Source organism: Rattus norvegicus, chromosome 19, assembly GCF_021556685.1.
Source record: "Rattus norvegicus strain SHRSP/BbbUtx chromosome 19, alternate assembly SHRSP_T2T, whole genome shotgun sequence".
Taxonomy (NCBI): Eukaryota; Metazoa; Chordata; class Mammalia; order Rodentia; family Muridae; genus Rattus; species Rattus norvegicus.
The window spans coordinates 28192149-28208494 of NC_141552.1; the positions used below are offsets into that span (position 1 = coordinate 28192149).

General features: G+C 42.1%; 1 protein-coding gene across 1 annotated transcript; it reads left to right on the top strand.

Annotated features, from left to right (window-relative positions):
- Positions 1-3302: 3302 nt before the first annotated feature.
- On the top strand, positions 3303-7279 carry LOC147999337 (disks large homolog 5-like). Its single transcript, XM_087596573.1, has 6 exons — positions 3303-3459; positions 4494-4653; positions 5121-5264; positions 5898-6064; positions 6784-6889; positions 7010-7279. The coding sequence occupies exons 1-5, from the start codon at positions 3333-3335 to the stop codon at positions 6846-6848; spliced, it is 663 nt and encodes a 220-aa protein (XP_087452699.1). The 5' UTR covers positions 3303-3332; the 3' UTR covers positions 6849-6889; positions 7010-7279.
- The last annotated feature ends 9067 nt before the right edge of the window (positions 7280-16346 follow it).

Here is a 16346-nt window from a genome sequence, read left to right on the forward strand (position 1 = left end):
TTATAATAGCCAGAAACTGGAAAGAACCCAGATGCCCTTCAACAGAGGAATGGATACAGAAAATGTGGTACATCTACACAATGGAATATTACTCAGCTATCAAAAACAACGAGTTTATGAAATTCGTAGGCAAATGGTTGGAACTGGAAAATATCATCCTGAGTGAGCTAACCCAATCACAGAAAGACATACGTGGTATGCACTCATTGATAAGTGGCTATTAGCCCAAATGCTTGAATTACCCTAGATCCCTAGAACAAACGAAACTCAAGACGGATGATCAAAAGGTGAATGCTTCACTCCTTCTTTAAATGAGGAAAAAGAATACCCTTGGCAGGGAAGGGAGAGGCAAAGATTAAAACAGAGACTGAAGGAACACCCATTCAGAGCCTGCCCCACATGTGGCCCATACACATAGAGCCACCAAATTAGACAAGATGGATGAAGCAAAGAAGTGCAGACCGACAGGAGCCGGATGTAGATTGCTCCTGAGAGACACAGCCAGAATACAGCAAATACAGAGGCGAATGCCAGCAGCAAACCACTGAACTGAGAATAGGACCCCCGTTGAAGGAATCAGAGAAAGAACTGGAAGAGCTTGAAGGGGCTCGAGACCCCATATGTACAACAATGCCAAGCAACCAGAGCTTCCAGGGACTAAGCCCCTACCTAAAGACTATACATGGACTGACCCTGGACTCTGACCCCATAGGTAGCAATGAATATCCTAGTAAGAGCACCAGTGGAAGGGGAAGCCCTGGGTCCTGCTAAAACTGAACCCCCAGTGAACTAGACTATGGGGGGAGGGCGGCAATGGGGGGAGGGTTGGGAGGGGAACACTCATAAGGAAGGGGAGGGGGGAGGGGGATTTTTGCCCGGAAACCGGGAAAGGGAATAACACTTGAAATGTATATAAGAAGTACTCAAGTTAATAAAAAAAAATAAAACAATAAAAAAAATAAAAAAAAAAAGATGGGAAGGAGATGATGTGTTTGATAACTGAAAGGAGCTGCCTCAGCTGTGTTTCTCTGCCTGCTCAGTGCCCATTCAACATCACTCTGTCCCTGAAGAGGAACTCAAGGTCTGCCCCCTGCTGCCTGTGAGCCAGGAAGAGGCACAGAAAGGCAAGGCCACAGCACTGGTTTCCAATTACTCAGTAATGCTGGATTTCCAATAATGTACTTGTATACACAAATACAGTGTGGTAAGTTGCAATAGATACTAATCATTTCTCATATAGGGCAGCAGTTGATTGACTACAACTAATTCTATTAAAAAAAAGAAACCTGGCTCTTATAGAAATATACACAGAAATATCTAGGATGGTGGGGGATGAATTCTGCCATGGACTGAACTCGTGGAAGTGGGGTTGGGAGAAAGATGCATGGTTAAATAGCCCACCAGGTTCACATTGTGTCAACTTGATTTAATCTAAGGACAAAGAAGTGGAGTATCTCTAATCGCTTTCTTCTAGTCCCTTTAAAGCATCACTGGGGTTTGAACTCAGAACTTCACACTTCTTGATGGGGCAACTACACTCAAGGAAGCTTGAGACTGTCATAGGCACAGTATTATGCTATATATACAGAGTAGATAATACTAAGATGTTCAGATGGTGATGTCCATTTGTATGCACTCTTAATGTGGACCTAAAAAGAGAGAGATCAAGGTCCTTAGAATAGAAAGATCAGTTCCCGTTGTTTTCTACCATTCCAAACAGAACGACTGGTAGGGAGAGAATGGTAAATAATCGAGAATTCGTAGATGATGCTTTGAATGAAGTGTGGATTTCTGTGCTGGTTTAAAACAGGGTCTCAAGTATCACATGTTGCCCTCTACCTGGCTGGCCAGGATCACTTTGAGCTCAGATAAACCTCCTTTCACTTTGCAATAAATAGGCTTATAAGAGTGGCCTCCAAGGACTGTGCAGACAGCATTAGCCTTTCACAGTTGAGGTGTGTAGCCCACAACTATAGTTTTAGCCATGTTTTTCCATGTCTACCAGTTATTTCAGATTGTTGCTGTTATATGCCTGACAATCAAGGATGCAGAAAAATAACCTGATGCAGAGTAAGGACATGGTGATCACATGGTGATCTCATGGTGCCTCTTCCGTACGTTATGGATGAGGTTTGTTAAAATTCCAATATTGCAGAAAGCTTTATATAGGGCCCATCACAATAAGGGTCACTATGCACTGTTCTATCTAAAATGGTCTAATCAGAACTGACTACCATATAACACTTCCTGCAATCCTCATATGAGAAGCTTGAGCTTTTGGTTTTGACTTTTTCTTTTCTCGTTCTTTCTTATTTTTTGCTATATAAGTTGAGATAAAGATAGTTAAGGCCATGAATTTGCCCCCAAAATTTGAACTATGTATGTGATCAATCAATGTTAGTGTGTGCATTCTATAAAGTATTCATTTTTTACTATGATAGATGCTTTTGTGTTTGGTGTGGTGGCCATTTCCCAGTGTACAGGTGCTGGGACCTTGCTCTATCCACTTAATGATGTTTATAGCCTCATTTTAGAAGTTTCTGTGCACCCCCTATATCTCTTGACTATTTTATTTTTCTGATAGAAGCTCGTGGTATATCTTACTCAGTCCTGTGAGCAGTGCTCCTTTGTCGACATTGGTGCAGAGAGGAGAACCCCACCACCAGCATGAGGTTCCCTTCACTGGTGGCTCCAATATTGCACTTTCCTCTGCCAACTGGTCTCCACACTTTTCCTAGCACCATAAAGACTTCAACTCTTTCTCCTAAGGAATTTTCTGGCAATTGTCGATTGCTGAGCACATGACTTCATGAGTGTTCCCCTAACACACACCCATGTTGTAAACTACCATGCAGTCTATTTCTGGATGTGATTTAAAGCACCCGTAATAATGAGACAAGAGAACTTTTGACTGCATATTCAAGCTGGTGTGAAATCTCAGGAAGTTTTAATGGCTAACATTGGTGAATGAGGACAATTTGAGTTAGTGAGACATTTTGGGCAAGATATGGAAGGAAACATTCATTTAGATGCATAGGAATTACTAAGGTTTTTATAATCAAGCCTTGAGGAAAATTTGGCTTTGGAAGCAGGAGATGCTCAGTGGCTCTGCCCCAGGAAAGTCTCCTGGAAAGGGCACCTCAGCTTATGCTCAGTACAGGGAGAACATTAGCAGGAGGCAAAGTCTGCTCCCCATGACATCTGCTGTCCCTTCTTGGACATTCTATTGTCTCCCAGAGAGTTCTGGCATCCTCTGTGATGTCACCAGTGTTGTAGTGACAACCAGTGCCCTAGTTTCTCTCAGTCTGAGTCTGGCAGTTACAAGCTAAGACATGTTTTCCCGTCTTCGCAAGCGTTTTGGGAGGGGGAACGTCGATTCTGGAGAGACGAGAGTGAAGGAGTCTGGCCTTTCGTCTCAAAGTAATGATGGACAGAGACAGCACTTCTGGGGAATGTGGAGTAAGTTCTGGGCAGTGTATTTTGAGCTTCCTGCCAGGGTGGCTGCAGGTTTAAGCTGACCTTTCTAGAAATGGGCCACAGCAACTGGAGCATCTGAAAAGGAATTGAATTTCCACGAATATCACAATTCCTTAAAGTCAAGGATTTCAGAACTTTAGTTTCCCCATCCCCACTGGGAGTATATGGTAAGGCCAATGCTATTATACTATGAACTTCTGGTCTTTACTTTTCAGTTCATTTGTTATGTTACATTGATATAATAACACCATCAGTGGTCATGGAGGGTCCAACTTTTCTGAGTTTAGACAGGGCAGCAATGTATTTCACTATCATTGCTTCTTTAAATACAGTGGGTATCTGACAATAGTAACAGGGAGAGATTGTGCTCCAGGCAATAACCTTATGTTCTTAGACCTTCTCTGATTTCTTCTAACTGGCAGGGTCATTGTTTGCTTTATATATTAGAGGTTGTATGTTACAAACATTTTTCTACAATACCAAAACTATTTGGAACGTGTAGACCAAGATTCAGCCTGTAACCTATTCGCACTTCTGGGGCATTTGGTATTTCACATAGGGAGACTGATAAGTCTATTGAACATATCCTCCCTTGGAAATGCATTTTAAATCCAAAGTTGTTGCCTTAGAGTATCAGGGTTGGACATCTGAGTGTCTCCAATCATTCAAGTTTTGTGGATGGTGAATTTATCATCTGAGTTCTGAAGCCACAGGGGTGAGGGTCCTGAAACCAAGCTGTACCCTGTTCAGCTGACAATAATCCTGGAGAAGCCATCTCCATGGTACATGTAAGCACGTGATGTCCGGCATAGGGAACACCTGGCTGCTTACATCTCTTGGTCTCTATAGAGTAGTGGGAGAACTGAGATCCCCTGAGGAGGCCTCTTAAGCATAGACCAATCGCCTAGCAGTGACACTGGGTTCCTGGCTTGTTCTCCTGTTTAGGCCTCACTGAGGTCTATGAACACTCTATGCATTCTCCCCATGCAGGTTCACTTGTGTTCTTCTACCTACAGACGCTGGGAGAGAAACATCATCCCCTGGCACTGACCTAAGCAAGAATCAGGCCATGAAGGAAAAGGAGAGGCTGCTTAAAGAGCTGCGGCTCATTACCGAGGAGAGAAATGACCTGAGAGATCGCCTGAGGTTTCTGACAGAGAGATCCATGAAGAACAGGTATGAATCGCTCCAAATGCTCTTGTTTCATTCCTGGGTCTGCAAGGTCACCTTTTTCTTATCCTGTTAAGGTTTTGGGTTCTAGAAAGCTGTGCCTCCCTAACCACCCTGTGCTAAACCTCACCTCCCATATAGTGGAGATTCAGAACCTGACCCTTCCTGAGGAGTGAGATTGAAAATGGACTCATCTGCTTCCATTTATTTAAAAGCAGAACTTGTGGTCTGAATGAAGAATTCAGGGATAAATTCAGGGAGAGTGAGTTCCCAGTGTGCATTTGCAAAGCCCTTGACAGCTGGTGGCTTTGCAAGATTGTAATTGCAGTGAGTTTATGGTGAGTCTCTGTACTTGCTAGGCAGGAGACTGAGTGCTGAAAGATCCAGGCAGCAGCCTGTGGTAATATAGGACCCACCCCAGTTCATATATTCCTAAATGCCGATGTTCATTGTATTCTATCATTTGGGGCCAGGCCACACTTCAGGCCAAATCCATATTATGAAGACCTGGAGAGAATGGAGGAGGCAGTCATGTCAATTCTGCACAACTTAGAGATGGAGAACACTGAGGTCCATGAGAACAACCATAAGCTGAAGAAGGAGATTACCTTCTCTAGGTAAGTCCTGGTCAGATAGGCTATCACTTGTGGAATGGCCATTTCTGACTTTCTTTGTTCTGGATTGGACGGTCTTCAGCTCTGGTTCTATCTCTTGTGCTATTTACCCATCAGTGTTCCAGGGTCATTAGGACTCAGTTTTCAGTTCCATAAAAGACTGTTCCTCATCCCAGGATTGTCTAGGCATCTTCAGAAGGCTCTCGAGAGAACAGTACTGATTGAAGTCAGCAGAAGGTTATTAGGCTGCCCTGGACCTATGGTGTCACACCAGGTTTTACAAAACTCAGTGGGTGGACCACATGGTTAGCATGACCTTCTCTTGGTTCTACTGACCTCCTTTGAAGGTGTTGGCCCACTACTAATTGATGTTGGCCCCATGCATTGGGCTTTCATGGATAGTTGTAGATCCATGTTCTTTCTCAGAGGTGTGGACACTAATTGGTGTCAGGCCAAGCAAACAATTTATTCTTCCCCGAATTAACTCTTTATGGTTTGTGCAGCAGCCTTATATGTATCAAGATGCATTTTATTAAGTCTTCATGGGTATCTGGGACCTGGTAGAGTTAGTGGGACTTGGGAGTAGGAATGGGAGAAAGGGCCAGCATGATCTTACTATGCAGACTGTATTTCCAGAAACCTGCTCAGCCAGCTCCTGATGGAGAACACATGTAGGAAGAAGTTGGTCCCACTGAAGCAGGAGAACAAGGAGGGACATCTTGAGTGTGCACTGAACCAGAAATATTTGGTTGACTTCAACAAGAAAGATAAAGACCATCAACGGCCAGAACCAGCATTATCAGGTAGGGACGAGCAGATGTGTTAGCTTAACAATATCTGATAAAATTTGCCAATTTGATACATCTTTGCTTCTCTTACCACCTTTCTAATTTACACTCACAACCAGCCAACCACCTCATGTAATGGAATTGTTCATTGCTCTGCCTATGCACAAGTATTCTAGGAAGTTAAACACTTTTCAGAAACTGAATTATTGTGCAAGCATATTTTGCTGCTCTTTTTGAAGCTGCAGTCTAGAAATGGTGACAGATGAATAACATATCTCATTATTGCATATCCATGTGATAGATTGGATCCTATGTAGAGTTTTGAACAATTTCTTGGTTCTTGAACAATTGACACTCTGTGGTCATGTGACCTCTTGTGTAGGAAGCACCTTTGGGATAAGAACCAAGTGCAAATGTCAAATTAGTACTTGTCATTGGCTTTATCCTTGGTGACAAATGGACATCTCCTTTCTTCCTGCAACCCGATGAGGTCTCTTCCCATTGCCCTGTTCTTGGTTTGCACTGGTATAAGTCTGGGTCCCAGATTGGCAGCCCACATTACTGTGAGGCTTGCTGGAGATTTTGCCCTGCCTGCAGAGTTAGCAACAATGATATCAGTTAAAAGGTCCATGTCGACTGTCCAATAGAACTGAGGTGGTAGAAGGCAGCATTCTGACAGCTGGCTTGCATTTCCCCACCAAATCAGTGTCTGAAAAACTGCCTTCCTCTCCCAGGTCTCAGAAAGTGCAAGAGAGCTGGAATTGGACACACCCCAGTAAGAGAGCTTCCTGAAGAATAAGTTGCTTTCTCAGGAGTCCCTGATGACCAACATCCTGAATGGTAACATTTTTTGGATGAGTATTCATCCTCTGAGTTAATTTGTCATTTCTTAGAGACCCTAAATTTATATAACACTGAGCCAGCCTGACTGATTGAGGTCTTACTCACTTTCTTCTTCAGAAAACAGCACTTGAGAGACAACTTGGGGGACCGCCTTTCATTATGTGTGCTAGAGGAGAAACAGCAATACGTCTGTGCTTCTAAATGTTCGTTAAGAATATGCTTTTAGAAATATTTTTGTTATGATTTTAATTGAAGTTTTCTTTTTGTTGTTTCATATTTTATGTTCTTGTTACTATTTTTACTTTCAAATATTTTTAAATATTTTTATTCATTTTAATCCTGTTTTGTTGTAAAAATATATTTGTTATGAATAAAAATTGAATTCTATCTCTTGACTCTTAAGACCATCTTTCTTACTCAAGGGTTCTGTCCCTTCCTGTGGACCTAGAACTGACAGCTACAGATGGATCTCTGCATGTTCCATGGAGCCTGGGCTAATAAGTGAATTCAAAGTCACCAAGGTGTACCCAGTGTGACAGTGTCTTTTGTGTGGATAATGTGGCTGTTTCTCGGACACACACTTTATGATGTAATCACTGACATGATTTACCCAAATGTTAGGGTCCTTGTGGTTCTTCTGAGAGAGCAGCAGATGCTCTACCCTGTGAGTCATCACCACAGCTCCTGCAGGTGGCTTTTGTTATTCCACAGGAGGTGCTGTATTAGGTGGACAAGATCACCTATGATTAAATAGAGAGATCTCAGGAGATGTGTATTCACAGGGAACTTACTGAGCCGTACATGCTCAATGTGTTAGCTTGCCAGGCATCCCTACAGAGCTCTGGTGTTCCCACTCCTCATTGTGGGTCAGGATCATCCTCCAGCACCACTTAGTTTTCATATTAGAGCAGATCTTTCACCTTTTATCAATGATGACCATATGTATTATGCACATCTGATAAAATACAGAATAGAAACTAGATCCTGTAAGCCAGCTTGGCATAATGTGTTCTATTGATAGCAAGAAATGTATCTTAATCTAAGCAGTTTAGGGGAAACCTCAAGAGCATACATAGTGAATGCTTCCTATAGCTGTGAACACAGGTTTCTTTTGGAGAGCAGGCCTGTGCAGGCCCAGAACCTAGGTTGGGCAGTTCAAGCTACCCTTTTTCCATGGCCAAACTGGGATCATATTGAGAATGTATTTTTTCCAGGTGACTGATTTCCAATTTATGGAATTGAACTAACTTACTGAGAGTGGAGGTGACTCACAGAGTTAAAGTACAGAAGGAGCAATCCAGAATGTCCACAAAAACTTGCTGTCACCCCAGGGCTTTAAAAGCTCAACAGCTAGAGAAGCAATGTAGTATTTGGTTATTCTCATGCTTAGGTCTAGTCATTCATTATAAGCTGAACATGACACAAAAAGTATCATCTGTGTCAATATAGAAGCTAGTTGTAACTAGATTCACCCCACACTATCACATCACTACTGTATTTGAGGTTCTCAGTTACTATCTAAGAACCTGGAAGAGGCCTGGGTCTTGCTACACATACTCATGATTTATGTCTTCATGACACTGTGTGCTTTGTCCTGTTAATGCTACCATTGGCATACAATACCTTGGATACTTTGTGCTGACATCTGTGACATGAGTCAATAGTTCATGTCATCCTAACCTGAATAAACTGTCCTTAGAGTACAATGTGGTATGAGGGGCCTTCTTTTCCTATGAGATAGCAAAACATTACCACTCTTCAGTCAAGTCTGTCAGCCATTGTCCAGTGCCTGTCTTGAGATGTCCACATTTTCAGCTGAGAGTCTTCATCCAGGCTGCTCTGTAACTTTGTAGAAGATTAAATAGGTCCCAGCCCTAGGATTTAATTCTGTGTAACTGTACTTGCCGAACATTCTCAAAGCCCTATGATCTACCCTAGCCCTCTGTGCTTTAGAGAAAAAAAAATAAAGAACAACATTGCACTTGATTTCTCCCCCAACAAAAGGAGAGCCTGCATAGGGCCTTTAAGTAACTCTAAGCCCCAGCTTCCCCACAGCTCCCTCCATTGATTCCATTATTGATCTGTTTTCATTATTGCTCACTTTATTTTTGGTGTGCAAAGAATGTGCACCATGTCAGTAAAGTGTGTGTGTGTGTGTGTGTGTGTGTGTGTGTGTGTGTGTGTGTGTTTGTATGGGGAAGGGTCCATAGTAGAAACTGTCGAGGTGCATGCAGACTCATGGTACTACTGCCCCATGGCACCTTGCAGGGAGCACTGAAATGGTGGCTACGTTAATACAACCTAAACCGGGTGTGCATGGTTTGCAGTGAGATTGTGATGTCATCCCCACTGGAGAGAGCAGCAAAAGCTTCATTTATTACATGCTACTTTTACCAAGGTGAGGCAAAGCCTCATCTTATAGAGTGTCTGGTAGGATTTGACAGCAGGAAATTAATTCAAGGCTCAAATCAAATCAATCAATTACAAACAAAGAGAAAAATACAAAGAGTCAAGGGAACCACGAGCTGTGTGTTGGTTTTTTGTTTGTTTGTTTGTTTGTTTGCTTGCTTGCTTTTTTTTTTTTTGGTTCCTTTTTCTTTTTTTTTTTTGTTGAGAAGGTCCACCAGAGAGACAACCTCTTCCTCAAACAAACTATACACCAGAGAGACAATACCTAAACTGACAAAATTAGAAATAAATGGGGGGTATAACAATAGACAACCAACAAATTCAACAATCCTCCCTGGTTTGAGTGCCCTGGGGAAGTTGGGAAGCCACTTTTCCCTATCCTGTGTGACTTTCCCTGCATAGTGAGCTCTCCTGCAGGAGATGCTTTCACATGCTTCTTTAAAAGCACCTGTTCCTCAGATCCAGATCAGCTGTGAAAACAGGCTTCTTCAAGATAGTGTGAGCTACCCCACCCAGCTCAGAGCTGCAACTCCATAGGATCCTCCACTCCCAGTGCTGTGTGGGTCCCATGGATAAGTCAGAGCAATGTGCCCCTTCTGAGAAGTGACTTAGAACAGAAGGTTCAGAAGTGACAATCAACCCCCAAGTGCTTCTTTCAGGAGAAAGCAACCAGCTCTTCTTATGAAACAGTGTAGGCTCCCACATGACCCAGGTCTGTGACTGGGAAAGATTTTCTGGAGCTTAGTTGCCCAGTCAGTGTGGGGCTACATTCTTGATCAATGCTCATTCTACAACAAAAGGTCCTCCCGCTCCCTCCCAGGCCTTCAGTTGAACCGAGGTCCTTCCAGGACCAACAGACCTGAGAGAACAGAGTGCATCTCAGGGGAGAGAAGAGGCCCGAATGATTTTAAATGGGAGAAAAACCCCATATCCGCCATCTAACAACGTTAGGGTTTGTGCATATGTGGACTTCAGAACCTTAAGGTCAGATTTTCTGATAACAGCTGCTGGTGAAGATGAAGTCTGCTATGGGTGGGATTGTCCCAGGCAGGGAGGGGATCTGACTCTGCAGGCCTGGCCAGCTTCTTCATTCTCCTGAAACTAAGTGTTGGTCAGCTGTAAATCTGAAGTGAGAGTTGGTTTTTGACAACTCAAATGGATGAATTTCAAGTCTCACACACTATGTGAGACACACATTTACCCACAGAGGATTTGAACTCACTTCTATAGTAGTGACTGGGAGCCAACAGAGGGAAAGCATTCTCACCTTTAGCATTCTGTCTGTATCAGAGACGACGGGGACTGGCTTCCTGGACAGACATGTCCAAGCAGACACACCGTGTAATGGGGGAAAACTGAGGTAAGAAATGTCCTGGGGACAGTGATTTCAGATTGTGCCTTCAGCCAGAAATCTCTGTTGCCATTAAGTCAAGCAGCCTTGGGCCTCCTAAACTTGTCAGTACGTCAGGGTGTCTCTGCTGTCACACCTGCATCAGGTCCTCCTCAGATGAAGGCTTCTCAAAAAAAAAATATATATATATATATATATATGTATATATATATATGTATATATATATATATATATATATATATATATATATATATATATATATATAAAGCAATGTTTCTCAACCTGTGGGGTGCAACCACTCACAAATTTATATCAGATATTATAACTTATAAGAGTAGCAATATTAGTTATGAAGTAGTAATGGAATAATTTTGTGGTGGGGGTCACCACAGCATGAAGAGCTGTATTAAAGGGTTGCATCAGTAGGAGGGATTTGAACCACTGCCATAGAAGCTGACACATGGGAGCAGACTCCTCATGTGAGTAGAGACCCATGGCAAGGGATACTGTGTCCTACCTTAGGAACCAGAGGCAGAATCTATCCCAGGAGTCTGTGGGTCACCTTGTCTTAAATTCTTCCAGGGTCAAGAATAGCATTGATCATCTCAGCAGAGTCAGCTTGCACAGCCACATCAGGCCCATGGCTTCCCTTTACAAAGAAGGATGTGGGTCTAAGTGACAGCCCGTGAGACTGAGGGGACCCTGATACTCATTTGCTTTGAGCTGTGGTTTCTTCAGGTGTAAAATGGACGTGTTTCTGCTGAATTGGGTTGTTGTGGAGATTAACAGAACATACAACCTGCTCAGTGTCTGCCTGGCATGGACACCTGCTGGTTAAATGGAAGCTCTCGATGGGGATGCATTTAAAAGTAGAATCTCGAGCCCCATAGTGTTAGATGTCAGGCGACATACAGGGGTTGTAAGGGTTTTGTGATTCCAAGAGAGCCTTGAATTAAAACCAAAGGATCTTGTTTTAAATTAAAAAAAATAATCAAGTATAAAGTGCCAATATGAAATAATCATAAACAGAAATGAGCTAATTCCTGGAAGTCATTTAGTTTTACATTTTCTGCTTCTATTTTCAAGGCATCTAGAGTAGCACTGTACGAGATCCTAAAGCCTTCTCTTATGGTGCTACCCATTCTTTCCTCTCTCCTTGAGGACTTCTCAGGTGACTTAAGAAAACCTGATTTCCTTTCAGATTGTCCCCAGCTGCTGTGATCTCTCTGTCCATGGGCATTGCCAAAAGCTGCAGAGCCAATGTGTTGTTTTACAACACAAAATTTCCAGACATCAATTTTACCAATGAAGTCTCAGGAATCAGATGCTGAATTCAAGTAAAGCTCCCAACTGTCCTTCCTAATTCACTGTTCCCCCAGAAGAAGAGCATTGTAGCTCCCTCTGCACACTTTCTTAAAAATCCTTCAACTCAAAGACTTTCCATTGCCCTAGTTATCTTAATTTCCTATCAAGTTGTGCCTTGATCTGCTCTAGACCTAAGTGCCCTTTAGCTTTGCAGTAAAGGTGTGAGGTAGGTGAGCTGAACAGTAATAAAGTCCATGTTCACAGTAAACAAAGAGCTCTTGCATTAAATGTCTGTGCCCTGGCGATGCTATACCACACAATAGTTTTTCATTAAATAATACATTCAGGGAGATCACAGTGTGATCAAATATTTTGTAACATAACTTAGTAATGTTCTCTCTATTACATAAGTCAAGTACTATCCTGTGTATTCTGGTCTTTTTCTGTCATGTCTGTGTTCATCACCATGGGAATCCCAAGGAACATCAATCCTGGGCTTTTGAAACTGTTGCATACAGCCACCTGGGGACCAAAACTACCCAGGAGACTACTGATACTTGATGCACATAAAGTCACCTCCCTATTTTCATATACTTTATGGCAAGAAGTCACCATTGCTGACCATGTCTCATTATCCAACGTGCTCCTAAATGGAAGAGTTGGGGTCAAGGAGGTCACTAACAAAGCACAAAGCACCCATCTCAGATAAATATGTATGCTTTTTTGAATTCAAACATCCATGGATTTCAGGACACAATTAAAAGTCCAAACATAAGGATAAGTGACATAGAAGAGAATTGAGATTTCCAGTCCATAGGTCCAGTAAACATCTTCAGCAAATCATAGCAGAAAACTTCCATAAGGTAAAGAAATAAAAGGCCATAAAGGTACAGCAAGCCTACAGAACGCAAATTAATTTAACCAGAAAAATTTCCTCCATTCACATAATAATTAAAACACTAAATGCACAGATAAAAGAAAGAATATTATACGGGGTAAGGTATAAATATCCAGTAACAAATGAATTCAGACCTATCTGAATTACACCAGACTGCTCAACGGAGACTCAAAAAGCCAAAAATCCTGGACAGATGTAATGCAGACCCAGATTCTTATACCCAGCATAATTCGCAATCACCACGAATGGAGAAACCAAGACATTTTATGACAAATCCAAATTTAAACAATATTTTTTCTCTAAGAAAGCATAACCGAGGACAATAGGAGGAAAACTCCAAGAAAATGAGCTAAACTATACCCAAGAACAAAACCAAAAATTAATCACCTCACAATAATTAAAAAAAAAAAAGAGAGAAGCACACAAACATAATTTCACCTACAACCAGAAAAAGAGGAGATAGCAGCAACTATTGGTCTTTAATATCTAACCAGACCCTCTGTTACCAACCCCCCAGCTCCTAGGGACAAAACTGCCAGCCAAAGTGTATAGAAGGATGGGTCTATAGTTCTAGGTAACTGTGTAGAAGAGGAGTGACTTAAGTGGCATCCATGTGGTGGGAGGCCATTGACTACACTGAGGCCTGTTGCCCACCAAAAGGAGATCCTAGAGGTGTGAGGTGGGAATGGGTATGTGTGGGTGGGGGAGCACTGTTACATAGGCAAAGCTGAGCAGAAATGGGATGTAAGATTTGATGAGGGGAGTCTGGAAAGAGGGAAAACATTTGAAATATAAATAAATAAAATAACCAATTAATAAAAAAAATATCCGAAAATAAAATAGAAAGTGAAAAGGTAAAAGAAAACTGACACCAAAACAAAACTAAAGAAATCCCTGTAGTGTATTGGTCTAATTCTGCTTGTATTTAATGCTAATTTGTGGAACTCAAGACTAGTTAACCCCAAAGAAGCTGACCCTGCTCCCAGTTAACTGTGATTATGAAGAAGCCAACAGCCCACAACTGCACAGCAGAGAGATGGGGCAGGTGAGCTTTGAGGGCTTTGCTAGAGAGGATCATGAGGAGGGAAGAAGGAAGAAGAAGCTGCCAAAGAATAAAGGAAGAATGTGTGATGGAGAGGAGAGAGGAAGAGGACAGCAGCCATGGTTAAGGGAGAGGAGCGCCTGGTCCTGAGGGCTGTCCAAGTGCAACAAAGAGCAGCCAAGATGCTACACAGTCAGTAAGAGTTGAGCGTTATTGTTTGGAAAGTAGACCTGATACCATGGAGGGCAGGCAGCTGCCCAGCTACTGTGCTGATTAGGGCATAGTATACATAAATTTAACACAATGTGTATAACCAGTAAGACAGCACTGTAGAGGATCCTAAAAGGATTACTTTAGTTTGAAGGGAAGGATAAAATGCCAGAGGAAACAGGAAATAATTTAATAAAACTATGACAGTCAATCAAAAGAAGCCAATAAAAACCACAAAAATTAACAAAATGACAAAATTTAATACATAGTTTTAAATAATCGGGGGCTGGGGATTTAGCTCAGTGGTAGAGCGCTTACCTAGGAAGCGCAAGGCCCTGGGTTGGGTCCCCAGCTCCGAAAAAAAGAACCAAAAAAAAATAATAATAATATTTGCATGTCACTAAACTCAATTCCCCAGTAAACAGACATACATTTAGCCAGAAACAGGATCACCATCATGAGAGATGTAGAGGATATACTAGGGAAACAGACCTAAGACACAGGTCCCTATAGCAATTCTTGCAGTTTCTCTGTCAATAAAAACCAACAAGCTCTAGAGGTAAATGTCTGTGTTAGTGCTGACCTACACCACCAGACATATATTTTCTTTTAAGTAAATAACAAAATCATGAGGCTTATAATATAATCAAGTATCCTGAAACATGAGTTTGCAGTGTTCCCTACACTTTTTAAATCAAGTCTGACTACCATTTTGGTTGTTTCCAATCCTGTCTGAGTGCATCATCAAGGGAATCCCAAAGGAAATCAGAAATGGGTTCTTGAAGCTGTTGCACAAGGCCAGTATAGACCTAAGTACCACAGAGGAAACCTTGATTCTTATCACAAGGGATCATTTCACCATCCCTCTTGTCACATAACTTATGGCACGATGTCACCTTTCCTGACCTTAGCTTCTTCTCCTAAATGCTGCTGAAGGGAAGATTTGGTGTCAAGGGGTCTGATTCAAACCACACCAACACTGAATTCATTTAAATAGGTGTAGTTCATTGAATGCACACACCAATACAGTTCAACCAGAGCAACAGCTCACAACTGTGTACTGGACATTGCTATGGCCCAGCTCATTGCAAGATCCACATGGGCTCATGCACAAGTGCTGGAAATGCTGCTGTCTATGGCCCTGACTCAGGCCATTTTACACATAATTGTTCTTATTTTCCTGGATTCTAATGGGTCCTACGTGAAACTCATAGTTGGGGAACTTGTTAAGATTAACAAATCTCATAACATACAGAACATAACAGGGTATGTGACCAGCACCACACAGTTCAATGTCAGATTTTTTTGTTTTTCTTAGTTTGTTTCTTGGCATCCATGATGTGGAGGCATATTACAGAACAATAGGAAAGAGCTGGCTGCTGTGTAACAAATTTGCTGCTATTAAGGTAGGTACGGGGGCAAGACCTCAGCAGTAGCCCTTACGATGGGAAGGAGATGATGTGTTTGATAACTGAAAGGAACTGCCTCAGCTGTGTTTCTCTGCCTGCTCAGTGCCCATTCAACATCACTCGGTGCCTGAAGAGGAACTCAAGTTCTGCCCCCTGCTGCCTGTGAGCCAGGACTCAGCACAGAAAGGCAAGGCCACAGTGCTGGTTTCCAATCCCTCAGTAATGCTGGATTTCCAATAGCGTACTTGTATACACAAATACAGTGTGGTAAGATACAATAGATACTAATCATTTCTCACATAGAGCAGCAGTTGATTGACTACAACTAATTCTATTTAAGAAAAGAGAAAGAAACCTGGCTCTTGTGGAAATATACAAAGAAATATCTATGGTGGTGGGGAATGAATTCTGCCATGGACTGAACTCAGAAAAGAGGGGTTGGGAGAAAGATGCATGGTTAAATAGCACACCAGGTTCACATTGTGTCAACTTGATTTAATCTAAGGACAAAGAAGTGGAGCATCTCTGATGGCTTTCTTCTAGTCCCTTGAAAAAATCCCTGGGGATTGGCCTCAGTACTTCATACTTCTTGATGGGTCAGCAACACTCAAGGAAGCTTGAGACTGTCATAGGCACAGTATTATGCTACATATACAGAGTAGATAATACTAAGATGTTCAGATGGTGGTATCGATTTGTATGCACTCTTAATATTGACCTAAGGAAATAGAGATCAAGGTCCTGAGAATAGGAAGATCAGTTCCAGTTTTTTTCTACCATTCCAAACGGAAAGACTGGTAGGGAGAGAATGGTAAATAATCAAGAATTCA

Bases quoted from the DNA above. Each gene is read 5' to 3' on its own strand.
- LOC147999337 (XM_087596573.1), top strand. From the start codon at position 3,333: ATGTTTTCCCGTCTTCGCAAGCGTTTTGGGAGGGGGAACGTCGATTCT. The intron at 3,460-4,493 runs GTAAGTTCTGGG...TTCTACCTACAG, and splicing joins GCACTTCTGGGGAATGTGGA to ACGCTGGGAGAGAAACATCA. The intron at 5,265-5,897 runs GTAAGTCCTGGT...CTGTATTTCCAG, and splicing joins AAGGAGATTACCTTCTCTAG to AAACCTGCTCAGCCAGCTCC.